At 46.3% G+C, this 27,454-nt stretch overlaps 1 protein-coding gene across 1 annotated transcript; it reads right to left on the reverse strand.

Annotated features, from left to right (window-relative positions):
* Positions 1 to 24,777: 24,777 nt before the first annotated feature.
* On the reverse strand, positions 24,778 to 25,431 carry LOC119289137. The gene is made up of 2 exons (XM_037568546.1): positions 25,305 to 25,431; positions 24,778 to 25,194 (listed from the first exon to the last, which is right to left on the reverse strand). Exons 1-2 carry the CDS (start codon positions 25,351 to 25,353, stop codon positions 24,995 to 24,997), a joined length of 249 nt encoding a protein of 82 aa, XP_037424443.1. The 5' UTR covers positions 25,354 to 25,431; the 3' UTR covers positions 24,778 to 24,994.
* Positions 25,432 to 27,454: the final 2,023 nt, after the last annotated feature.

Consider the following 27,454-nt stretch of genomic DNA (forward strand, 5'->3'; position numbering starts at 1 on the left):
ATTTAGTATGTTGCTATTGCTTTCTTCATGACTTATACATGTTCCTATGACTATGAGATTATGCAACTCCCGTTTGCCGGAGGAACACTTTGTGTGCTACCAAACGTCACAACGTAACTGGGTGATTATAAAGGAGCTCTACAGGTGTCTCCAAAGGTACATGTTGGGTTGGCGTATTTCGAGATTAGGATTTGTCACTCCGATTGTCGGAGAGGTATCTCTGGGCCCTCTCGGTAATGCACATCACTTAAGCCTTGCAAGCATTGCAACTAATGAGTTAGTTGCAGGATGATGTATTACGGAACGAGTAAAGAGACTTGCCGGTAATGAGATTGAACTAGGTATGGGATACCGACGATCGAATCTCGGGCAAGTAACATACCGATGACAAAGGGAACAACGTATGTTGTTATGCGGTCTGACCGATAAAAGATCTTCGTAGAATATGTAGGAGCCAATATGAGCATCCAGGTTCCGCCATTGGTTATTGACCGGAGACATGTCTCGGTCATGTCTATATTGTTCTCGAACCCGTAGGGTCCGCACGCTTAAGGTTACGATGACAGTTATATTATGAGTTTATGCATTTTGATGTACCGAAGGTTGTTCGGAGTCTCGGATGTGATCACGGACATGACGAGGAGTCTCGAAATGGTCGAGACATAAAGATTGATATATTGGAAACCTATGTTTGGATATCGGAAGTGTTCCGGGTGAAATCAGGATTTTACCGGAGTACCGGGAGGTTACCGGAACCCCCCGGGAAGTATATGGGCCTTAGTGCGCCTTAGTGGAAGAGAGGAGAGGTGGCCAGAGATGGGCCGCGCGCCCCTCCCCCCTTGGTCTGAATAGGACAAGGAGAGGGGGCCGGCCCCCCTTCCTCCTCTCTCTCCTTTTCCCCCCTCCGCAAATCCTATTCCAACGAGGAAAGGGGGGTAGTCCTACTCCCGGAAGGAGTAGGACTCCTCCTGGTGCGCCACCTCTTGGCCAGCCAGCCCCCCCTTTGAGCCTTTATATACGGAGGCACGGGGCACCTCTAGAGACACAAGTTGATCCACGTGATCATATTCTTAGCCGTGTGTGGTGCCCCCTTCCACCATAGTCCTCGATAATATTGTAGCGGTGCTTAGGCGAAGCCCTGCGACGGTAGAACATCAAGATCGTCACCACGCCGTCGTGCTAACGGAACTCTTCCCCGACACTTTGCTGGATCGGAGTCCGGGGATCGTCATCGAGCTGAACGTGTGCTAGAACTCGGAGGTGCCGTAGTTTCGATGCTTGATCGGTCGGGCCGTGGAGACGTACGACTACATCAACCAAGTTAACGCTTCCGTTGTCGATCTACAAGGGTACGTAGATCACACTCTTCCCCTCTCGCTGCTATGCATCACCATGATCTTGCGTGTGCTTTGGAATTTTTTTGAAATTACTACGAAACCCAACAGTGGCATCCGAGCCTAGGTTTTATGTGTTGATGTTATATGCATGAGTAGAACACAAGTGAGTTGTGGGCGATATAAGTCATACTGCTTACCAGCATGTCATACTTTGGTTCGGCGGTATTGTTGGACGAAGCGGCCCGGACCGACATTACGCGTACGCTTACGCGAGACCGGTTCTCCCGACGTGCTTTGCACAAAGGTGGCTAGCGGGTGACAGTTTCTCCAACTTTAGTTGAACCGAGTGTGGCTACGCCAGGTCCTTGCGAAGGTTAAAACAACACCAACTTGACAAACAATCGTTGTGGTTTTGATGCGTAGGTAAGATTGGTTCTTGCTTAAGCCCGTAGCAGCCACGTAAAACTTGCAACAACAAAGTAGAGGATGTCTAACTTGTTTTTGCAGGGCATGTTGTGATGTGATATGGTCAAGACATGATGCTAAATTTTATTGTATGAGATGATCATGTTTTGTAACCGAGTTATCGGCAACTGGCAGGAGCCATATGGTTGTCGCTTTATTGTATGCAATGCAATCGCGCTGTAATGCTTTACTTTATCACTAAGCGGTAGCGATAGTCGTGGAAGCATAAGATTGGCGAGACAACAACGATGCTACGATGGAGATCAAGGTGTCGCGCCGGTGACGATGGTGATCACGACGGTGCTTCGGAGATGGAGATCACACGCACAAGATGATGATGGCCATATCATATCACTTATATTGATTGCATGTGATGTTTATCTTTTATGCATCTTATCTTGCTTTGATTGACGGTAGCATTATAAGATGATCTCTCACTAGTTATCAAGAAGTGTTCTCCCTGAGTATGCACCGTTGCGAAAGTTCTTCGTGCTGAGACACCACGTGATGATCGGGTGTGATAGGCTCTATGTTCAAATACAACGGGTGCAAAACAGTTGCGCACGCGGAATACTCAGGTTATACTTGACGAGCCAAGCATATACAAATATGGCCTCGGAACACGGAGACTGAAAGGTTGAGCGTGAATCATATAGTAGATATGATCAACATAGTGATGTTCACCAATGAAACTACTCCATCTCACGTGATGATCGGACATGGTTTAGTTGATTTGGATCACGTAATCACTTAGAGGATTAGAGGGATGTCTATCTAAGTGGGAGTTCTTAAGTAATATGATTAAATTGAACTTAAATTTATCACGAACTTAGTCTTGGTAGTATTTTGCAAATTATGTTATAGATCAATAACTCGCGTTGTCGCTTCCCTGTGTTTATTTTGATATGTTCCTAGATAAAATTGTGTTGAAAGATGTTAGTAGCAATGATGCGGATTGGATCCGTGATCTGAGGTTTATCCTCATTACTGCACAGAAGAATTATGTCCTTGATGCACCGCTAGGTGACAGACCTATTGCAGGAGCAGATGCAGACGTTATGAACGTTTGGCTAGCTCAATATGATGACTACTTGATAGTTTAGTGCACCATACTTAAATGGCTTAGAATCGGGACTTCAAAGACGTTTTGAACGTCATGGACCATATGAGATGTTCCAGGAGTTGAAGTTAATATTTCAAGAAAATACCCGAGTTGAGAGATATGAAGTCTCCAACAAGTTCTATAGCTAAAAGATGGAGGAGAATCGCTCAACTAGTGAGCATGTGCTTAGGTTGTCTGGGTACTACAATCGCTTGAATCAAGTGGGACTTAATCTTCCAGATAAGATAGTGATTGACAAAATTCTCTAGTCACCATCACCAAGTTAGTAGAACTTCGTGATGAACTATAATATGCAAGGGATAACGGAAACAACTCCCAAGCTCTTCGTGATGCTGAAATCAACGAAAGTAGAAATCAAGTAAAACATCATGTGTTGATGGTTGACAAGACCACTAGTTTCAAGAAAAGGGCAAAGGGAAGAAGGGGAACTTCAAGAAGAACGGCAAGCAAGTTGCTGCTCAAGTGAAGAAGCACAAGTCTGATCCTAAGCCTGAGACTAAGTGCTTCTACTGCAAAGGGACTGGTCACTGGAAGCAGAACTACCCCAAGTGATTGGCGGATAAGAAGGATGGCAAAGTGAACATAAGTATATTTGATATACATGTTATTGATGTGTACTTTACTAGTCTTTATAGCAACCCCTCGGTATTTGATACTGGTTCAGTTGCTAAGAGTAGTAACTCGAAACAGGAGTTGCAGAATAAACAGAGACTATTTAAGGGTGAAGTGACGATGTGTGTTGGAAGTAGTTCCAAGATTGATATGATCATCTTCACACACTCCTCTATACTTTCGGGATTAGTGTTGAACCTAAATAAGTGTTATTTGGTTTTTGCTTTGAGCATGACTATGATTTGATCATGTTTATTGCAATACGGTTATTCATTAAAATCGGAGAATAATTGTTGTTCTGTTTACATGAATAAAACCTTCGATGGTCATACACCCAATGAAACAAGTTCATTGGATCTCGATCGTAGTGATACACATATTCATAATATTGAAACCAAAAGATGCAAAATTAATAATGATAGCGCAACTTATTTGTGGCACTGTCGTTTAGGTCATATTGGAGTAAAGCGCATGAAGAAACTCCATGCTGATGGGCTTTTGAAATCACTTGATTATGAATCACTTGATGCTTACGAACCATGCCTTATGGGCAAGATGACTAAAACGCCATTCTCCGGAACAATGAAGCAAGCAACAGATTTGTTGGAAATCATACATACTGATGTATGTGGTCCGATGAATATTAAGGCTTGCAGCAGGTATCATTATTTTCTGACCTTCACAGATGATTTGAGCAGATATGGGGATATCTACTTGATGAAACATAAGTCTGAAACATTTGAAAAGTTCAAAGAATTTCAGAGTGAAGTGGAAAATCATTGTAACAAGAAAATAAAGTTTCTACGATCTGATCGTGGAGAAGAGTATTTGAGTTATGAGTTTGGTCTTCAGTTAAAACAATGTGAAATAGTTTCACTACTCACGCCACCTGGAACACCACAGCATAATGGTGTGTCCGAACGTCATAACCGTACTTTATTAGATATGGTGCGACCTATGATGTCTCTTACCGATCTACCACTATCGTTTTGGGGTTATGCATTAAAGGCAGCTGCATTCATGTTTAAAAGGGAACCATCTAAGTCCGTTGAGACGACACAATCTGAACTATGGTTTGGCAAGAAACCAAAGTTGTCGTTTCTTAAAGTTTGGGATTGTGATGCTTATATGAAAAAGTTTCTTCCTGATAAGCTCAAACCCAAATCGAAGAAATATGTCTTCATAGGATACCCAAAGGAGACTATTGGGTACACCTTCTATCACAGATCCGAAGGCAACACATTCGTTGCTAAGAATGGATCCTTTCCAGAGAAGGAGTTTCTCTCGAAAGAAGTGAGTGGGAGGAAAGTAGAAAACTTGATAAGGTAATTGTACCATCTCCCTTATTGGAAAGTAGTTCATCATAGAAATCTGTTCTTGTGACTACTACACCAATTAGTGAGGAAGCTAATGATGATGATCATGTAACTTCAGATCAAGATACTACTGAACCTCGTAGATCAACCAGAGTGAGATCCGCGCCAGAGTGGAACGGTAATCCTATTCTGGAAGTCATGCTGCTAGATCATGATGAACCTACGAACTATGAAGAAGCGATGGTGAGCCCAGATTCCCCAAAATGGCTTGAAGCCATGAAATCTGAGATGGGATCCATGTATGAGAACAAAGTGTGGACTTTGGTTGACTTGCCCAATGATCAGCAAGCAATTGAGAATAAATGGATCTTCAAGAAGAAGACTGACGCCGACGGTAATATTACTGTCTACAAAGCTCTACTTGTCAGAAAAGGGTTTCGGCAAGTTCAAGGGATTGACTACGATGAGACCTTCTCACCCGTAGCGATGCTTAAGTCTGTCCGAATAATGTTAGCAATTGCCGCATTTTATGATTATGAAATTTGGCAGATGGATGTCAAAACTGCATTCCTGAATGGATTTCTGGAAGAAGAGTTGTATATAATGCAACCAGAAGGTTTTGTCGATCCAAAGGGAGCTAACAAAATAAGCAAGCTCCAGCGATCCATCTATGGACTGGTGCAAGCATCTCGGAGTTGGAATAAACACTTTGATAGTATGATCAAAGCATATAGATTTATACAGACTTGCGGTGAAGCCTGTATTTACAAGAAAGTGAGTCGGAGCACTATAACATTTCTGATAAGTATATGTGAATGACATATTGTTGATCTGAAATAATGTAGAATTATTCTGCAAAGCATAACGGAGTGTTTGAAAGGAGTTTTTCAAAGAAAGACCTCGGTGAAGCTGCTTACATATTGAGCATCAAGATCTATAGAGATAGATCAAGACGCTTGATAAGTTTTTTTCAATGAGTACATACCTTGACAAGATTTTGAAGTAGTTCAAAATGGAACAGTCATAGAAAGGGTTCTTACCTGTGTTACAAGGTATGAAATTGAGTAAGACTCAAAGCCCGACCACGGCAGAAGATAGAAAGAGAATGAAAGTCATTCCCTATGCCTCAGCCATAGGTTCTATAAAGTATGCCATGCTGTGTATCAGATCTATTGTATACCCTACACTGATTTTGGCAAGGGAGTACAATAGTGATCTAGGAGTAGATCACTGGACAGCGGTCAAAATTATCCTTAGTGGAATAAGGATATGTTTCTCGATTATGGAGGTGACAAAAGGTTCGTCGTAAAAAGTTACATCGATGCAAGTTTTGACACTGATCTAGATAACTTTAAGTCTCAATCATACATATTGAAAGTGGGAGCAATTAGCTAGAGTAGCTCCATGCAGAGCATTGTTGACATAGATATTTGCAAAATACATACGGATCTGAATATGGCAGACCCGTTGACTAAAATTCTCTCACAGGCAAAACATGATCACACCTTAGTACTCTTTGGGTGTTAATCACATAGAGATGTGAACTAGATTACTGAATCTAGTAAACCCTTTGGGTGTTGGTCACATGACGATGTGAACTATGGGTGTTAATCACATGATGATGTGAACTATCGATGTTAATCACATGGTGATGTGATCTAGATTATTGACTCTAGTGCAAGTGGGAGACTGAAGGAAATATGCGCTAGAGGCAATAATAAAGTTATTATTTATTTCCTTATATCATGATAAAAGTTTATTATTCATGCTAGAATTGTATTAACCGGAAACATAATACATGTGTGAATACATAGACAAACAGAGTGTCACTAGTATGCCTCTACTTGACTAGCTCGTTAATCAAAGATGGTTATGTTTCCTAACCATGGACAAAGAGTTGTCATTTGATTAACGGGATCACATCATTAGTTGAATGATCTGATTGACATGACCCATTCCATTAGCTTAGCACCCGATCATTTAGTATGTTGCTATTGCTTTCTTCATGACTTATACATGTTCCTATGACTATGAGATTATGCAACTCCCGTTTGCCGGAGGAACACTTTGTGTGCTACCAAACGTCACAACGTAACTGGGTGATTATAAAGGAGCTCTACAGGTGTCTCCAAAGGTACATGTTGGGTTGGCGTATTTCGAGATTAGGATTTGTCACTCCGATTGTCGGAGAGGTATCTCTGGGCCCTCTCGGTAATGCACATCACTTAAGCCTTGCAAGCATTGCAACTAATGAGTTAGTTGCAGGATGATGTATTACGGAACGAGTAAAGAGACTTGCCGGTAATGAGATTGAACTAGGTATGGGATACCGACGATCGAATCTCGGGCAAGTAACATACCAATGACAAAGGGAACAACGTATGTTGTTATGCGGTCTGACCGATAAAAGATCTTCGTAGAATATGTAGGAGCCAATATGAGCATCCAGGTTCCGCTGTTGGTTATTGACCGGAGACGTGTCTCGGTCATGTCTACATTGTTCTCGAACCCGTAGGGTCCGCACGCTTAAAGTTACGATGACAGTTATATTATGAGTTTATGCATTTTGATGTACCGAAGGTTTTTCGGAGTCCCGGATGTGATCACGGACATAACTAGGAGTCTCGAAATGGTCGAGACATAAAGATTGATATATTGGAAGCCTATGTTTGGATATCGGAAGTGTTCCGGGTGAAATCGGGATTTTACCGGAGTACCGGGAGGTTACCGGAACCCCCCGGGAAGTATATGGGCCTTAGTGGGCCTTAGTGGAAGAGAGGAGAGGTGGCCAGAGATGGGCCGCGCGCCCCTCCCCCCTTGGTGCGAATAGGACAAGGAGAGGGGGCCGGCCCCCCTTCCTCCTCTCTCTCCTTTTTTCCCCCTCCGCGAATCCTATTCCAACTAGGAAAGGGGGGGGGAGTCCTACTCCTGGAAGGAGTAGGACTCCTCCTGGCGCGCCACCTCTTGGCCGGCCAGCCCCCCCCTTTGAGCCTTTATATACGGAGGCACGGGGCACCTCTAGAGACACAAGTTGATCCACGTGATCATATTCTTAGCCGTGTGCGGTGCCCCCTTCCACCATAGTCCTCGATAATATTGTAGCGGTGCTTAGGCGAAGCCCTGCGACGGTAGAACATCAAGACCGTCACCAGGCCGTCGTGCTGACGGAACTCTTCCCCGACACTTTGCTGGATCGGAGTCCGGGGATCGTCATCGAGCTGAACGTGTGCTAGAACTCGGAGGTGCCGTAGTTTCGGTGCTTGATCGGTCGGGCCGTGGAGACGTACGACTACATCAACCAAGTTAACGCTTCCGTTGTCGATCTACAAGGGTACATAGATCACACTCTTCCCCTCTCGTTGCTATGCATCACCATGATCTTGCGTGTGCGTAGGAATTTTTTTTAAATTACTACGAAACCCAACACACCCTCCCACGACTATCATTTATTCAGAGAGGCCTTTGGAGCTCCTCACATGGATCTCTTTGGGCCTCCATCCTTCGATAGTCTTGGAGGTAGGAAGTATTGCTTGGTGATTGTGGATGACTACTCAAGGTACACGTGGGTGTATTTCTTCAAGAGGAAGAGCGAGACCCAAGAAACCGTCATTGACTTTGCAAATGAAGCACAACGTCAACACAATGCAAAGATCTTGACAATAAGAAGTGACAACGGCACCGAGTTCAAGAACTACACCTTGGATGAATTTCTTAGTGATGAGGGAATCAAGAATCAATATTCCGCACCATACACCCCTCAACAAAATGGTGTTGCGGAGAGGAAGAGCCGGATGTTGATGGATGCGGCAAGGACCATGATGGCAGAGTTCAAGTCTCCGTACAACTTTTGGGCCGAAGCCATCAACACCACGTGTCATGCATCCAATCGGCTCTACCTCCGCAAGGGCTTGAACAAGACTCCATATGAGATACTCACCGGTAACAAGCCCAATCTCAAGTACTTCCGGGAATTCGGGTGTAAGTGTTTCATTCTCAAGAAAGGTGTTCGGTTGTCTAAATTTGAGGCTAGAGCTTATGAGGGCATATTTGTTGGTTATGCTACAAACTCTCATGCTTACCGTGTCCTCAATAAATCCACGGGACTTATTGAGGAGACGTGTAACGTGGAGTTTGATGAGAATAACGGCTCCCAAGTGGAGCAAAGTGGCACTTGTGATGTAGGTGATGAAATTCCTCCCCAAGCCATAAGAAGAATGGGTGTTGGCTTTATCCTACCCATTGAGGAGCCCCTTGTGGCCGAAGGAGAAGGACAAAGCTCCACTCAAGTGGAGCCATCACCAACCCAAGGCCCACACGCTTCCGAAGAACAACATGAAGGCCCTCATCCTCAAGAACATAACCAAGGGCAAGATCACGCTCAAGACGGCGTTGACACATCAAGTGATGCCCAAGGTCAACTTCTCTCCCCGAGCAAGTTCAAGAACAAGAACAAGCCCAAGACGACGCTCAAGATGATCAAGTGACCACTCCTCGTCTCACCCTCGAGGAGGAATTAGAGCGCCATGCCGCCAAGGTTGCTTCCAAGCTCTCCACCAAGGATCATCTCATGACGAATGTGCTTGGAAGCTTAAGAAAGGGGGTAAGCACTCGTAGACAATTAGCAAATTATTGTGAGCATCACGCGTTTGTCTCTTATGTGGAACCCCACAAGGTCTATGAAGAGCTAGAAGATCCGGATTGTCTCAATGCCATGCATGAAGAACTCAACAACTTCGAGCGCAACAAAGTGTGGAGATTGGTGCCAAGACCGACCGGGAATTACAATGTCATAGGAACCAAGTGGATATTTAAGAACAAGCAAGATGCCCATGGGATTATCATTCGCAACAAGGCTCATTTGGTAGCACAAGGCTACTCCCAAGTCGAGGGTATCGACTACGGTGAAACCTTTGCTCCCGTTGCTCGTCTTGAATCCATTCGCATGTTGATTGCATATGCTTCTCATCATAACTTTAAGTTACAACAAATGGATGTGAAGAGTTCTTTTCTTAATGGTCCTATTAATGAGTTGGTTTACGTCAAGCAACCCCCCGGGTTCAAGGATCCCTACTTTCCTGATGATGTGTATCAACTCGATAAGGCACTCTATGGCCTTAAACAAGCCCCACGTGCGTGGTATGACCACCTTACCGAGTTGTTACAAGACCGTGGTTTTGAAGTTGGGATAATCGACCCCACTCTTTTTACTAAGAAGGTCAAAGGGGAGTTGTTTGTATGCCAATTATACGTTGATGATATTATCTTTGGTTCTCCTAACAAAGCTTTCAATGAGGAATTTTCCGCTCTCATGACCTCAAAGTCCGAGATGTCCTCCATGGGAGAGTTGAAGTTCTTTCTAGGGTTCGAAGTGAAGCAAAGAAGAGAAGGAACCTTCATCAATCAATCCAAATACACTCAAGACATGCTCAAGAGATTCAAGCTAAGTGACATCAAGCCGACTTCCACTCCAATGCCCACCAAGTGCCAACTTGACTTAGATCCCAATGGTAAAGTGGTGGGTCAAAAGGTATATCGTTCCATGATTGGATCCTTGCTTTACCTTTGTGCATCTAGACCGGACATCATGTTGAGTGTGGGAATTTGTGCATGGTTTCAAGCCGCACCTAAGGAAAGTCACTATGTGGCGGTCAAACGAATCTTTCGATATTTGGCTCATACCCCAAACTTTGGCTTATGGTACCCAAGAGGATCAAACTTCAAGCTTGTAGGGTACTCGGATTCCGATTGGGCGGGAGACAAAGTGGATAGGAAGTCCACTTCTGGAGGGTGACAATTCCTTGGTTGCTCTTTGGTAAGTTGGTCTTCCAAAAAGCAAAGTTGTGTGTCTCTCTCGTCCACTGAGGCGGAGTATGTTGCCGCCGGTAGTTGTTGTGCACAACTCCTATGGATGAGGCAAACTTTAAAGGACTACGGTGTCACTTGTGACAAAGTGCCTCTTTGGTGTGACAATGAAAGTGCCATCAAGATCTCTCTCAACCCGGTGCAACACTTCAAGACGAAGCTTATTGAGATTCGGTATCACTTCATCCGGGATCACATTAGGCGAGGAGAGATCGAGCTCAACTATGTCAACACTCATGACAACCTTGCAAATATTTTCACGAAGCCCTTGGATGAAGTAAGATTTCGCGAGTTAAGGCATGAGCTAAATATCATTGATTCGAGCAATGTGGCTTGAACCCTTGCACACCCCACCATGCTCATTTTGTTGTCTAGTTTAGGTGTAGGCATGGACATAGGGGGAGTGTTGTTCTCTCAATGAACTCTCCCTCCCCCCATTATGCATAAATTGATCAAGTCTTTCACTTTAGCCATTGTTGATGGTACTTGTGCTTCAAAGACGAGTTTTGGTCATGGGCCCAAGGTTAAAATCTTCGCGGCGCCATACCTTTTAACTCAAACAAAGGTGGCCTCGGCCACTGCCCTCTTTTGAGAGGTGTGTCTTGGTCGTTTGCTGGTGTGCTCTTTTTTGCCGTTTTTGTCTTTCCTTCGAGCAAAAGCCTTGTTTGTTTGGTTGCCGTGGCGTGCTGGGCGGTACTACCGCTGGTGGTGCACGGTACTACCGCTCATAAGCGGTACTACCGCCCCCAGCACGGTACTACCGTTGAGGGACGGGACCAGGGGGTTATATCGGGGCAAGGGGAGGTTTCTTCTCCCCCATACCCATTCACTTCGCCCCCTCTTTCCTCTTCCTCTCTCTAGTCTCCACTCGCCGCAGGAGGGCTCCGGCGGATCTCCGTCTCCGGGGCGTCCCTCTCCATTTCCTTTGGTGGAGTCGATCCCCACCCCATTCTCTTGTCATGGATGCCGGTATTGCCCCCGTTCCTTCTTTCCTTTTGTCTCGTTTTCAGATCTTGTTTCTTAGGGGCAATGGTGGTTGGATCTCTAGATATTTGGCTAAATCTAGGCTTGAGTTCGTTGGAGAAGGCAACTAGACTATCTCGATTAGAGTTTGGTAGGAATATTTTTGAATTTGGCAGGCCACTAGTGCCGGATCTGACCACGGTAGTAGGAAACCGTTGTTTCTCCGCCTCGTGCTGTAGGAAACTGTTGTTTCTCCGCCTCAAGCAGTACTACCGCTCTCGTTGGAGCGGTACTACCACTTGACCTCGAGCGGTACTACCGCTCTATTTGGGGCGGTACTACCGCTTGGGCGGTACAACCGCGGGCATGTCACGGTACTACCGCTGCATGTCAAATTCCATCAAATTCCTACCTTACCTTGATTATTTTTGTTGTGTTTGTTGGCTTATGCTCGTTCTTTCTGGTTGTTTTGCGTGTTCTTGTGTTTGGCTCCAGGTGATGACCATTCTGAGCATCAAGCTCGCCGTATCAACCCCGGGCGTGCAACATCAAAATGCTACCGCACCTCTGAGCCAGCCGGTGGCTCCTCGAGCACCCAACCGCCTCCAGCAAGTGCATCCGCAAGTGTTCCTCCAGCTCCTCAGCAAACGAAGAGATCTGCCAACAAGCCAAAAGGGAAGACCGTGACTGAGATGACCAACAAGGAGTTTTGGGAGAAGCAGCGCCGCAACCCCTATGCGGTGGACCAAGAACCCACTTTGGTCAACCGCCCATTCTGGAACCGTTTTCAGTTTGCCATCTACTTTCGTGTGATCAAGGCCAAGAAGAATCTCTTTGTTGATGTTCGCTCCATTGACACTGATGCTATGGAGAAGGACCCGGAGTACTTTGGCGAAGCCCTTCAGATGTGCACTCAGCTGAACATTCTCAGGATCATGCAATTCAACAAGGATTTCGATGCGGATTTGGTGGCTCAATTCTATGCCACCGTCCATCTTGGGACGAATGTCGACAGGACTCTGACATGGATGACCAATGGCAAGCTGCTTTCCGTCAAGTGGAAGGCTTTCATGGAGTTACTTGATGTGGTGGATCACGGGCTTGAGACTCCTGTCGGTTTCCGCCCTCACCGCAATGCTACATCCACCCACAAGCAAGCCCTTTGGCCCTACTGCACTGTGAAAGTTCACCCAGTAACTGAGAAGAAGACCTATGAGCTGTCTCCGTATCTGGACATTCTTCATCGCATCTTCCGTGAGACTCTCTTCCCTCAGATCGGGAATCTGGATATGGTCCACTCTTACCTCGTGGACATGCTCCTTTTCTGTCAGCATGAGAAGGAAGCAAGCACTGGAGAGAGCCTGGATATTTCTCATGTCATGTGGTCTGAACTTCTCTCTGCCGTGTCTGAGCGCAAGTGCCCTATATATGGTGCATTCATCATGAGGCTCATTGAGAGGGCCTGGGCATAGAATTATCCCAGAGTATTGCTAGAAACTGGAGACTTGGTTTCTCATGAGATCAAGCATCTGAGGAAGAAGGACAATTGGGCCACCCCAGCACCTCACATAGGGGGTCCGTCTGCTGCTGCTGCCATGGGGGATCCGTTTGCTGCTGCTGCTGCCATGGGGCCGAGGGTGGGGCTGCTACTGATGATCATGAGGAGGACTTTGGGCCCTCTAGTACAGAACCGTCATGGGCACAGAAGCTTAAACGCAAGATGAAGAAGCTTTTCTGCATGGAGTCTCATGGCCAGTACATGACTCATGTGGCAGAGAAGCATGCCAGGACGCGCCACAAGGAGCTCATGCATCGATGGGGGCGACAGCTGCCAGTGGGTCTGAGGGTCAGATCACTGAAGAGGAGGAATGGATTCATCAGCATTGCCCTTGGACCGACTCCGATGCCGAGTAGTTTTCGACCCACGATGAAGATGCAGAGATGTGATGTTCGAGATCTTCTTCTTCCCATCACCTGGAGTCGTAGCGTCACTCTTTGCCCTTTTTGGTGTCTTGCTGCCAAAGGGGGAGAGAGTGTAGGGATTTGTGTTATTGCCGTGCTTTGAGTCGTCTTGTGGTTTCTTGTGTGTTCTCTCGGTGTCTTTATTTGGTTTGGTTTGGTGCCTGTGAGACCTAAGTTCTAGACATATGGTGTGAGACATATGCTCCCTATCGCTACCTTATTACTTATGTCTATTCAGTACTGTAGTTTATTATGAGATGCATGCTTGTCCTATTTTATTCTCTTCTCTCATATATCTTGTGCTTAGTATTGTTGGACTATAAAATATAGGGGGAGTGTTGATCCGAATGTGTGTGTCTTGCTCCGAATGCTCCACTATCTAGGTGCACACATTCTGGGGGAGCCCGTCTATATTTTGTAGTTCAGAGTTTTCTTCTTTTATTTCTTTTCCTTGCACAAATCCCTAGTTGTCATCAATCCACCAAAAAGGGGGAGATTGTTATGGCATATCTCTCTCAAGGTAGTTTTGGTGATTGATGACAACATGTTTGCGGACTAATCTTGTGCTTTGAATAATTCACAGATTCTCCCCTAGCACGAGACGTTTTCTTCCCCTCGGAGTGTATTTCAAGACGGTGTAGCTCTTTCGTTTCTTTCTCAGTGGACTAGTTGCGTAGAGGGCACCGTACTATCAAGAGGGGGTCCGCTGGGGTATTGCATGGGTGGAATCAACACGTACACATCAGCTTCTCGCCCTTCGAGCTTTTCCATTCCATTGTAGAGATCTCTCCTCTCTTCCTTGCCATGTCTGGGTCCAAGCGGTAGTACCGCGCAACCCAGCGGTAGTACCGCTGAGGAGCCACAAGCGGCAGTACCACTCCACAGCGGTAGTACCGCCTGTGGCTCCACAGCAGTAGTACCGCTGGGGTGCCTGGCACCTTCGCCTCGTCCTCAGCCTCTTTGGAGAGATTCTCTCTCTCTCTCTTCTGTGCCCCAGCGGTAGTACCGCACTACCAGCGGTAGTACCGCCAAAGGGTCATAAGCGACAGTACCGCTCCACGGCGGTAGTACCGCCCGTGACCCCGCTGCCATAGTACCGATGCGCTGTGTGGCTCCTACCGCCTCGACTCGAGGGGTATTTTTCTCGTGTCGGGTTTTGCGGCACTAGTTGTGGTTGTAGAGGCGGTAGTACTGTTCCAAGAGCGGTAGTACCGACCCTACCACCGTGGTAGTACCGCGTTGGGTCCTATTCCCTACTAGTCTCCTCTGCGCGGCAGTGCCGCTGGCTCGCGCGGCAGTACCGCTGACCTGGCGGTAGTACCGCCCCCTCTCAGCGGTAGTACCGCCATGTGCGGGGCTGGTTGGTGAGGGGCAACAGTTGGATTATTGCCCCCACTATAAAAGGGAGTCCCCTTCTTCTCTTTGACCTACCTCTTCCTCCCCCAAAGCTCCATTTATTGCTCAAGCTCCATTAAATGCTCCAAGCTCCATTTCCGCCTGATCTATCTCTCTAGCCAATCAAACTTGTTGATTTGCTTGGGAGTGGTTGAGAAGGCCCCGATCTACACTTCCACCAAGGGATTTTCGATTCCCCCACTCATCCCTAGCGGATCTTGTTACTCTTGGGTGTTTGAGCACCCTAGACGGTTGAGGTCACCACGGAGCCATAGTCCATTGTGGTGAAGCTTCGTGGTTTTGTTGGGAGCCTCCGATTAAGTTGTGGAGGCTGCCCCAACCTTGTTTGTAAAGGTTCGGTCGCCGCCTTCAAGGGCACCAATAGTGGAATCACGGCATCTCGCATTGTGTGAGGGCGTGAGGAGAATACGGTGGCCCTAGTGGCTTCTTGGGGAGCATCGTGCCTCCACATCGCTCCAACGGAGACATATTTCCCCTCAAAGGGAAGGAACTTCGGTAACACATCCTCGTCTTCACCGGATCCACTCTTGGTTATCTCTTACCTTTACTTGTGCAAGCTCTTTAGTGTTACTTCTCTTGCTTGCTTGCTTGCTTGCTTGCTTGCTTGTTGGTATTGCATCATATAGGTTGCTCACCTAGTTGCACATCTAGACAACCTACTTTGATGCAAAGTTTAATTTGATAAAGAAAAGTTAAAAATTGGTAGTTGCCTATTCACCCCCCCTCTAGTCAACCATATCGATCCTTTCAATGGGTATCCAGATCCCGCTGTTGGTTATTGACCGGAGAGTCGTCTCGGTCATGTCTGCATGTCTCCCGAACCCGTAGGGTCTACACACTAAGGTTCAGTGACGCTAGGGTTGTTAGGAAGACTTGTATGTGATTAACGAATGTTGTTCGGAGTCCTGGATGAGATCCCGGACGTCACGAGGAGTTCCGGAATGGTCCGGAGGTGAAGATTTATATGTAGGAAGTTGTCATACGGTCACCGGAAAGGTTCGGGGGCATATCGGTATTATACCGGGGCCACCGGAGGGGTTCCGGGGGTCCACCGGGAGGGGCCACCTCTCTCGGAGGACCTAATGGGCTGTAGAGGAAAGGGAACCAGCCCTACATGGGCTGGCCGCATTCCCCCCTTGGGCCCATGCGCCTAGGGTTGGGGGGGGGGACCCTAAAGGGGGCTCCCCCCTTGCTTGGGGGCAAGCCCCCTCCCCTTGGCCGCTGCCCCCCCCCTCTAGATCTCATCTAGAGGGGGCCGGCCCCCCTTCCTCCTTCCCCTATAAATAGAGGGGCAAGGGGAGGGCTGCACATAACATCCAAGGCGCAGCCCCTCCCCTCCCCAACACCTCTCCTCCTCCGTGAGAGCTTGGCGAAGCCCTGCCGGAGTACTGCAGCTTCACCACCACCACGCCGTCGTGCTGCTGTTAGAGCCCTCTTCCTCAACCTCTCCCTCCTCCTTGATGGATCGAGGCGCGGGAGACGTCCTCGCTCCATACGTGTGTTGAACGTGGAGGTGCCGTCCGTTCGGCGCTAGGATCTTCGGTGATTTGGATCATGATGAGTACGACTCCATCAACCCCGTTCTCTTGAACGCTTCCGCTTGTGATCTACAAGGGTATGTAGATGCACTCCTCTCTCCCTCATTGCTAGATGACTCCATAGATAGATCTTGGTGATGCGTAGAAAAAATTTAAAATTCTGCTACGTTCCCCAACAGTGGCATCATGAGCTAGGTCTATGCGTAGTTACTATGCATGAGTAGAACACAAAGCAGTTGTGAGCGTCGATATTGTCAATTATCTTGCCATTACTAGTCTTATCTTGATTCGGCGGCATTGTGGGATGAAGCGGCCCGGACCAACCTTACACGTACACTTACGTGAGACCGGTTCCACCGACTGACATGGACTAGTTGCATAAGGTGGCTGGCGGGTGTCTGTCTCTCCCACTTTAGTCGGATCGGATTCGATGAAAAGGGTCCTTATGAAGGGTAAATAGAAATTGGCAATTCATGTTGTGGTTTTGGCGTAGGTAAGAAACATTCTTGCTAGAAACCTATAGCAGCAACGTAAAAACTTGCAACAACAATTAGAGGACGTCTAACTTGTTTTTGCAGCAAGTGTTTTGTGATGTGATATGGCCAAAGGATGTGATGAATGATATATGTGATGTATGAGATGATCATGTTCTTGTAATAGGAATCACGACTTGCATGTCGATGAGTATGACAACCGGCAGGAGCCATAGGAGTTGTCTTTATTTATTTATGACCTGCGTGTCAACATAAACGTCATGTAATTACTTTACTTTATTGCTAAAGCGTTAGCCATAGTAGTAGAAGTAATAGATGACGAGACAACTTCAAGAAGACACGATGATGGAGATCATGATGATGGAGATCATGGTGTCATGCCGGTGACAACGATGATCATGGAGCCCCGAAGATGGAAATCAAAAGGAGCAAATGATATTGGCCATATCATGTCACTGTTTGATTGCATGTGATGTTTATCATGTTTTGCATCTTATTTGCTTAGAACGACGGTAGCTTAAATAAGATGATCCCTCAAAATAATTTCAAGGAAGTGTTCCCCCTAACTGTGCACCGTTGCAAAGGTTCGTTGTTTCGAAGCACCACGTGATGATCGGGTGTGATAGATTCTAACGTTCGAATACAACGGGTGTAAGCCAGATTTACACACGCAATACACTTAGGTTGACTTGACGAGCCTAGCATGTACAGACATGGCCTTGGAACACGGAAGACCGAAAGGTCGAGCATGAGTCGTATAGAAGATACGATCAACATGAAGATGTTCATCGATGTTGACTAGTCCGTCTCACGTGATGATCGGACACGGCCTATTTAACTCGGATCATGTTATACTTAGATGACCGGAGAGATGTCTATCTGAGTGGGAGTTCATTGAATAATTTGATTAGATGAAATTAATTATCATGAACTTAGTCTAAAATCTTTACAATATGTCTTGTAGATCAAATGGCCCACGTTGTCCTCAACTTCAACGCGTTCCTAGAGAAAACCAAGCTGAAAGACGATGGCAGCAACTATACGGACTGGGTCCGGAACCTGAGGATCAGCCTCATAGCTGCCAAGAAAGATTATGTCGTAGAAGCACCGCTAGGTGACGCACCTGTCCCAGAGAACCAATACATTATGAACGCTTGGCAGTCATGTGCTGATGATTACTCCCTCGTTCAGTGCGGCATGCTTTACAGCTTAGAACCGGGGCTCCAAAAGCGTTTTGAGAGACATGGAGCATATGGGATGTTCGAAGAGATGAAAATGGTTTTTCAAGCTCATGTCTGGGTCGAGAGATATGAAGTCTCCGACAAGTTCTTCAGCTGTAAGATGGAGGAAAATAGTTCTGTCAGTGAGCACATACTCAAAATGTCTGGGTTGCATAACTTCTTGACTCAGCTGGGAGTTAATCTCCCAGATGACGCGGTCATTGACAGAATCCTTCAGTCGCTTCCACCAAGCTACAAGAGCTTTGTGATGAACTTCAATATGCAGAGGATGGAAAAGACCATTCCTGAGGTGTATTCAATGTTGAAATCAGCAGAGGTGGAAATCAAAAAGGAACATCAAGTGTTGATGGTGAATAAAACCACTAAGTTCAAGAAAGGCAAGGGTAAGAAGAACTTCAAGAAGGACGGCAAGGGAGTTGCCGCACTCGGTAAGCAAGCTGCCGGGAAGAAGCCAAAGAATGGACCCAAGCCCGAGAATGAATGTTTTATTGCAAGGGAAGTGGTCACTGGAAGCGGAACTGCCCCAAATACTTAGCGGACAAGAAGGCCGGCAACACTAAAGATATATGTGATATACATGTAATTGATGTGTACCTTACCAGTACTCGTAGTAGCTCATGGGTATTTGATACCGGTGCGGTTGCTCACATTTGTAACTCAAAACAGGAGCTGCGGAATAAGCGGAGACTGGCGAAGGACGAGGTGACGATGCGCGTCGGGAATGGTTCCAAGGCCGATGTGATCGCCGTCGGCACGCTGCCTCTACATTTACCTACGGGATTAGTTTTAAACCTCAATAATTGTTATTTAGTGCCAGCTTTGAGCATGAACATTGTATCAGGATCTCGTTTAATTCGAGATGGATACTCATTTAAATCCAAGAATAATGGTTGTTCTATTTATATGAGAGATATGTTTTATGGTCATGCTCCAATGGTGAATGGTTTATTCTTAATGAATCTCGAGCGTAATGCTACACATATTCATAGTGTGAATACCAAAAGATGTAAGGTTGATAATGATAGTCCTACATACTTGTGGCACTGCCGCCTTGGTCACATAGGTGTCAAACGCATGAAGAAGCTCCATGCAGATGGACTTTTAGAGTCTCTTGATTACGAATCATTTGACACGTGCGAACCATGCCTCATGGGTAAAATGACCAAGACTCCGTTCTCAGGAACAATGGAGCGAGCAACCAACTTATTGGAAATCATACATACTAATGTGTGCGGTCCAATGAGTGTTGAGGCTCGCGGTGGCTATCGTTATGTCCTCACCCTCACTGATGACTTGAGTAGATATGGGTATGTCTACTTAATGAAACACAAGTCTGAGACCTTTGAAAAGTTCAAGGAATTTCAGAGTGAGGTTGAGAATCAACGTGACAAGAAAATCAAGTTCTTGCGATCAGATCGTGGGGGTGAATACTTGAGTCACGAATTTGGCACACACTTAAGAAAATGTGGAATAGTTTCACAACTCACGCCGCCTGGAACACCTCAGCGTAATGGTGTGTCCAACGTCGTAATCGCACTCTATTGGATATGGTGCGATCTATGATGTCTCTTACCGATTTACCGCTGTCATTTTGGGGCTATGCTTTAGAGACTGCCGCATTCACTTTAAATAGGGCTCCGTTGAAATCCGTTGAGATGACACCGTATGAATTATGGTTTGGAAAGAAACCTAAGCTGTCATTTCTAAAAGTTTGGGGATGCGATGCTTATGTCAAGAAACTTCAACCTGAAAAGCTCGAACCCAAGTCGGAAAAATGCGTCTTCATAGGATACCCTAAATAAACTGTTGGGTATACCTTCTACCTCAGATCCGAAGGCAAGATCTTTGTTGCCAAGAATGGGTCCTTTCTAGAGAAAGAGTTTCTCTCGAAAGAAATAAGTGGGAGGAAGGTAGAACTTGATGAAGTATTACCTCTTGAACCGGTAAGTGATGCAGCTCAAGAAAATGTTCTTGAGGTGCCTGCACCGACTAGAGAGGAAGTTAATGATGATGATCATGAAACTTCAGATCAAGTTACTACTGAACTTCGTAGGTCCACGAGGACACGTTCCGCACCATAGTGGTACGGCAACCCTATCTTGGAAATCATGTTGTTAGACAACGGTGAACCTTCGAACTATGAAGAAGCGATGGCGGGCCCGGATTCCGACAAATGGCTAGAAGCCATGAAATCCGAGATAGGATCCATGTATGAAAACGAAGTATGGACTTTGACTGACTTGCCCGATGATCGGCGAGCCATAGAAAATAAATGGATCTTTAAGAAGAAGACAGACGCAGATGGTAATGTGACCATCTATAAAGCTCGGCTTGTCGCTAAGGGTTATCGACAAGTTCAAGGGGTTGACTACGATGAGACTTGCTCACCCGTAGCGAAGCTGAAGTCCGTCCGAATCATGTTAGCAATTGCCGCATTCTATGATTATGAGATATGGCAAATGGACGTCAAAACGGCATTCCTTAATGGTTTCCTTAAGGAAGAATTGTATATGATGCAGCCGGAAGGTTTTGTCGATCCTAAGAATGTTGACAAGGTGTGCAAGCTCCAATGCTCAATTTATGGGCTGTGCAAGCATCTCAGAGTTGGAACATTCATTTTGATGAGATGATCAAAGCGTTTGGGTTTATGCAGACTTATGGAGAAGCCTGCATTTACAAGAAAGTGAGTGGGAGCTCTGTAGCATTTCTCATATTGTATGTGGATGACATACTGTTGATGGGAAATGATATAGAATTCTTGGAAAGCATAAAGGCCTCCTTGAACAAGTGTTTTTCAATGAAGGACCTTGGAGAAGCTGCTTATATATTAGGCATCAAGATCTATAGAGATAGATCGAGACGCCTCATTGGTCTTTCACAGAGTACGTACCTTGACAAGATATTAAAGAAGTTCAAAATGGATCAGTCAAAGAAGGGGTTCTTGCATGTATTGCAAGGTATGAGATTGAGCACGGCTCAAAGCCCGACCACGGCATAAGATAGAGAAAAGATGAGTGTCGTCCCCTATGCCTCGGCCATAGGGTCTATCATGTATGCTATGCTGTGTACCAGACCTGATGTAAACCTTGCCGTAAGTTTGGTAGGAAGGTACCAAAGTAATCCTGGCATGGAACACTGGACAGCGGTCAAGAATATCCTGAAGTACCTGAAAAGGACTAAGGGAATGTTTCTCGTTTATGGAGGTGACGAAGAGCTCGTCGTAAAGGGTTACGTCGATGCTAGTTTCGACACAGATCTGGATGACTCTAATTCACAAACCGGATACGTGCATATTTTGAATGGTGGGGCAGTAAGCTGGTGCAGTTGCAAGCAAAGCATTGTGGCGGGATCTACATGTGAAGCGGAGTACATGGCAGCCTCAGAGGCAGCACAAGAAGCAGTCTGGGTGAAGGAGTTCATTACCGACCTAGGAGTCATACCCAATGCGTCGGGCCCGATGACTCTCTTCTGTGACAACACTGGAGCTATTGCCCTTGCCAAGGAGCCCAGGTTTCACAGGAAGACCAGGCATATCAAGCGTCGCTTCAACTCCATTCGTGAAAGTGTTCAAAATGGAGACATAGAGATTTGTAAAGTACACACGGACCTGAATGTGGCAGATCCGTTGACTAAACCTCTCCCTAGAGCAAAACATGATCAACACCAGAACTGCATGGGTGTTCGATTCATCACAATGTAACTAGAATATTGACTCTAGTGCAAGTGGGAGACTGTTGGAAATATGCCCTAGAGGCAATAATAAAATGGTTATTATTATATTTCTTTGTTCATGATAATTGTCTATTATTCATGCTATAATTGTGTTATTTGGAAATCGTAATACATGTGTGAATATATATAGACCACAACCCGTCCCTAGTGAGCCTCTAGTTGACTAGCTCGTTGATCAAAAGATAGTCATGGTTTCCTGACTATGGACATTGGATGTCATTGATAACGGGATCACATCATTAGGAGAATGATGTGATGGACAAGACCCAATCCTAAGCATAGCTCAAAGATCGTGTAGTTCGTTTGCTGTAACTTTTTTGAATGTCAAGTATCATTTCCTTAGACCATGAGATTGTGCAACTCCCGGATACCGTAGGAGTGCCTTGGGTGTGCCAAACGTCACAACGTAACTGGGTGACTATAAAGGTACATTACAGGTATCTCCGAAAGTGTATGTTGGGTTGGCACGAATTGAGACTGGGATTTGTCACTCCGTATGACGGAGAGGTATCTCTGGGCCCACTCGGTAATGCATCATCATAATGAGCTCAATGTGATCAAGTGGTTGATCACGGGATCATGCATTACGGTACGAGTAAAGTGACTTGCCGGTAACGAGACTGAACAAGGTATTGGGATACCGATGATCGAGTCTCGGGCAAGTAACGTACCGATTGACAAAGGGAATTGTATACAGATTGATTGAATCCTCGACATCGTGGTTCATCCGATGAGATCATCGAGGAGCATGTGGGAGCCAACATGGGTATCCAGATCCCGCTGTTGGTTATTGACCGGAGAGTCGTCTCGGTCATGTCTGCATGTCTCCCGAACCCGTAGGGTCTACACACTTAAGGTTCGGTGACGCTAGGGTTGTTAGGAAGACTTGTATGTGATTACCGAATGTTGTTCGGAGTCCCGGATGAGATCCCGGATGTCACGAGGAGTTCCGGAATGGTCCGGGGGTGAAGATTTATATGTAGGAAGTTGTCATACGGTCACCGGAAAGGCTCGGGGGCATATCGGTATTGTACCGGGGCCACCGGAGGGGTTCCGGGGGTCCACTGGGAGGGGCCGCCTCTCTCGGAGGGCCTAATGGGCTGTAGAGGAAAGGGAACCAGCCCTACATGGGCTGGCCGCATTCCCCCCCTTGGGCCCATGCGCCTAGGGTTGGGGGGGGGGGGACCCTAAAGGGGGCGCGCCCCTTGCTTGGGGGGCAAGCCCCCTCCCCTTGGCCGCCGCCCCCCCCCTCTAGATCCCATCTAAAGGGGGCCAGCCCCCCTTCCTCCTTCCCCTATAAATAGAGGGGCAAGGGGAGGGCTGCACACAACATCCAAGGCGCAGCCCCTCCCCTCCCCAACACCTCTCCTCCTCCGTAAGAGCTTGGCGAAGCCCTGCCGGAGTACTGCAGCTTCACCACCACCACGCCGTCGTGCTGCTGTTGGAGCCCTCTTCCTCAACCTCTTCCTCCTCCTTGCTGGATCAAGGCGCGGGAGACGTCCTCACTCCGTACGTGTGTTGAACGCGGAGGTGCCGTCCGTTCGGCGCTAGGATCTTCGGTGATTTGGATCACGACGAGTACGACTCCATCAACCCCGTTCTCTTGAACGCTTCCGCTCGTGATCTACAAGGGTATGTAGACGCACTCCTCTCTCCCTCGTTGCTAGATGACTCCATAGATAGATCTTGGTGATGCGTAATTTTTTTTTAAAATTCTGCTACGTTCCCCAACACACGAGACCTGCTCGATCCTTTCGAAGGCAGAGCAGTACCAAGGCCACATAGCAGGTAACTCACAAACCACTTGTTTAAGCCAGTCTGCCATGCCAATCATTACTAACCATGCTGTTGCTTTTCATTCTTAAGATCACCCCAAGTTAGCAAAGCTTTTGCGGCCTAGATTTTGTTGACCACCCAACTTGGTGCTTAGAAAACTTATCTTGCATCCAATATCGGGCTTTGGATCAAAGATAACCCAGTCAAACAACCATCATTGTTTCATTTCTTTACTTCTAGTGTTGTTTATCAATGGTCGCTACTTGGATCCAGAGTCAGTGGACCATTGAAAGTTTGAAAAACATGTCCATTGTATTCTTTTCTCCAAGTGCCAATCACTACTACGTTCTTCGTTAACGGCAAGCAGCGCTTAGTGCTGCTCAAGAACACAGCGCTTACTGCTTTCTCGTCCAAAGTTAACCAAGGAAGAGTGGAAAGTGAGTAGGGCAACGGATCTGGTCAATTCTCTGTTCACGCTCGCTAAACTGAATCCTTTTTTTTTTGCGAATAGCTAAACTAAATCTATCATTTTTAAGACTTCAACGATCACATAACGGGGCCCATAACCTTACCAAAGAGTTTCAACAATCACATTTTAACTCTGAACAACCACATATTCATGAACTAACCTATGGTTGGATGGTTAGAATGACAATGTTATCCCCAGCCCATCAAGGTTCAAGTCCTGCTACTTACATTATTTCTGGATTTATTTCAGAATTTTCGGCGATGCATGTGCGTGTGTGTGCGTTATAGGGGTGAGTGTATACGCGTATGTATAAGCGCTTGCGTCTTTATTGTGTTTTGAAAAGAAAAAAACCACATACTCCATCGTTAAAAACCCTTTTACTAGTATTGTTTTGATCATGTGCGCTCGCTAATTTGGTGTTTGCCCGGTTTCCTTTGCTGTGCCTGGCCCTGATATGAAACTTGATCGACAGACTGCATTCCTTTCGTTATTTATTCCACGACACAAACTTACATGATACTCCCTTTGTATTACTAAAATGTAAGATGCTTTTTTGACACTATCATAATGTCAAAAATGGTCTTACATTTTGGTAGGGAGTGTATCTATAGTTGCTCCACGACACACACACTTGCATCTTCATAGAGCTCGGACTCGAGCCAGCATGCCGAACCGCGTGTAATTCATCTCAGTACTCCGGCGGGGTGGTGCACTGGTTGGTGGAGCCGCTGTTGAGGTGGAGCACGCAGCCCTTGCCGTCCTTGGGCGCGCACTGGCAGTCGCACCCGTCGAGCTTCTGCCCGGGGTAGTTGTCGCAGGTGATGTGCCCTCCCTGCACGCACACCACGGCGCACGGCGCCTTCTTGGCGTCGCCGAACGCCACCAGCGCTGCTCGATCCACGACAAGAACAAGCAGAGCAAGCATAGAGCGTCAGAGAGAGCGCATCACACAGGTGTACGTGCATGGTTGAAGCATATGGACACGGCTGGGGACGTACCGGAGACGAGGAGGAGGAAGGCGACTGTGAGCTTCAATGTGGCAGCCATGATTGTGTGTTGCGTTTGCGCCGTGCGATTTGTGTTTGCACTTTGTAGCTCGGCGCCGGTGCGTTTATATAGGGGAGCTATGGACGTACTCCCTCCGTTTCAAATTACTCGTTGTATAGATGAATATATCTAGATCGGGGAGTACGTCCGGCTTCGGCTCAGCCGAACTGCATGCTGGGGTCTCTGACTCTCTGCCGCGTACGTGGGTTCACTGGAGACTAGAAGCAACATCACGTGGCGCGCGGCACTGATGTACTCCGGTGCGTACGTGCTTGCGTCGACGCCAGCTTCGTGGATTTCAGAAGTTCAGAACTATGGTCAGGCTTCGGGTTGATCTCAGCATGCTTTGTCCATGGCCGATCGAGGGCGAAAAGTCAGAGGAGGTTGCTGACTTGGTCGCGCGCCTCCTCTGACTTGAGGCAGCATCACGTGGCGCGCGGATCTGAGTATGTGAGGACTGCCGTGCTGGATGGATCGGCGTACTATCCTATCTTTTGCAAGTTTCCACTGCTTCTTCGATGCGGTTCGGGTTGACCGCTCAAAAGTCGGGTCGTGGGTTCACACACTGTGCAAGATGAGCTCTCAAGTTAGCAACGACTTTCGTGGCCTGGATTTTGTTGACCTTCTTACTTTTTTAGCTTGGAAAACTTATCTCGCATTCAACCATAAGGCATAGCAGATTAGCTGCTTGGAGTTGAAGTATCAAGTATGGAGAAGAGATTCGTCGAAGATATTAATTACACTAGCTTTTGCACTAACAAGATGTCTTAAAGACATCCATAATGTACAAAGGCCAAAAGAAAAGAAAAAACAAAGGCCTCATCACAGTGATCAACTCCTCTCAGGAGCAACACAGAAACCACGACCAAAGAAAACACCAAAAAAATATAAAAGGTCTTCAAAAGCGACGCCTATAATAAGGAAACAATGCACAAGCGCCGTCGTCGTCCGATCCAAGATCTTAGGTTTCCACCCTGGAGAAAGTCGAGCTCTCAAACTTCAGCAAGGCAATTGCCAAGCACAACCAATGAAAGTCAGACCTTAGATTTTCATCCTAAAAGTCACGACTCGGCACCCGAGGAGCATCGCCAACAATGAAATTCTCCAGTATTGTCGCGTTTGTATTGAGGAAATCCATTGGGTCGACCTCCGTCTCATCATCCATTCTATGTTCTACAGGACCGATTACATCAATGCTACCTCTTGAGCACTGCGTTGGTTTTCCTCGAAGAGGAAGGGATGATGCAGCAAAGTAGCGTAAGTATTTCCCTCAGTTTTTGAGAACCAAGGTATCAATCCAGTAAGAGGCTACGCGCCAGTCCCTCGTAACTGCACAAAACAAATAAATCCTCGCAACCAACGCGATAAGGGGTTGTCAATCCCTACACGGCCACTTACGAGAGTGAGATCTGATAGATATGATAATATAATATTTTGGTATTTTTATGATAAAGATGCAAAGTAAAATAAAAACAAAGTAAAACGCAAAGGAAATAACTAACTATTGTAAGATTAATATGATGAAGATAGACCTGGGGGCCATAGGTTTCACTAGTAGCTTCTCTCAAGAGCATAGGTATTTTACGATGGGTGAACAAATTACTGTTGAGCAATTGACAGAATTGAGCATAGTTATGAGAATATCTAGGTATGATCATGTATATAGGCATCACGTCCGAGACAAGCAGACCGACTCCTGCCTGCATCTACTACTATTACTCCACTCACCGATCGCTATCCAGCATGCATCTAAAGTATTAAGTTAATGAAAACAGAGTAACATCCTAAGCAAGATGACATGATGTAGAGGGATAAACTCATGCAATATGATGAAAACCCCATCTTGTTATCCTCGATGACAACAATACAATACGTGCCTTGCTGCCCCTACTGTCATTGGTAAAGGACACCGCAAGATTGAACCCAAAGCTAAGCACTTCTCCCATTGCAAGAAAGATCAATCTAGTAGGCCAAACCAAACTGATAACTCGAAGAGACTTGCAAAGATAACCAATCATACATAAAAGAATTCAGAGAAGATTCAAATATTGTTCATACATAGACTTGATCATAAACCCACAATTCATCGGTCTCAACAAAC

The sequence above is a fragment of the Triticum dicoccoides genome, chromosome 4A (genome assembly GCF_002162155.2).
Source record: "Triticum dicoccoides isolate Atlit2015 ecotype Zavitan chromosome 4A, WEW_v2.0, whole genome shotgun sequence".
Taxonomy (NCBI): domain Eukaryota; kingdom Viridiplantae; phylum Streptophyta; class Magnoliopsida; order Poales; family Poaceae; genus Triticum; species Triticum dicoccoides.

Excerpts from the sequence above, each read along its gene's own strand:
- LOC119289137 (XM_037568546.1), bottom strand. The coding sequence starts at position 25,353 with ATGGCTGCCACATTGAAGCTCACAGTCGCCTTCCTCCTCCTCGTCTCC. Across the intron at positions 25,195-25,304 it reads CTTCCTCCTCCTCGTCTCCG|CGCTGGTGGCGTTCGGCGAC; the intron begins GTACGTCCCCAG and ends TGGATCGAGCAG.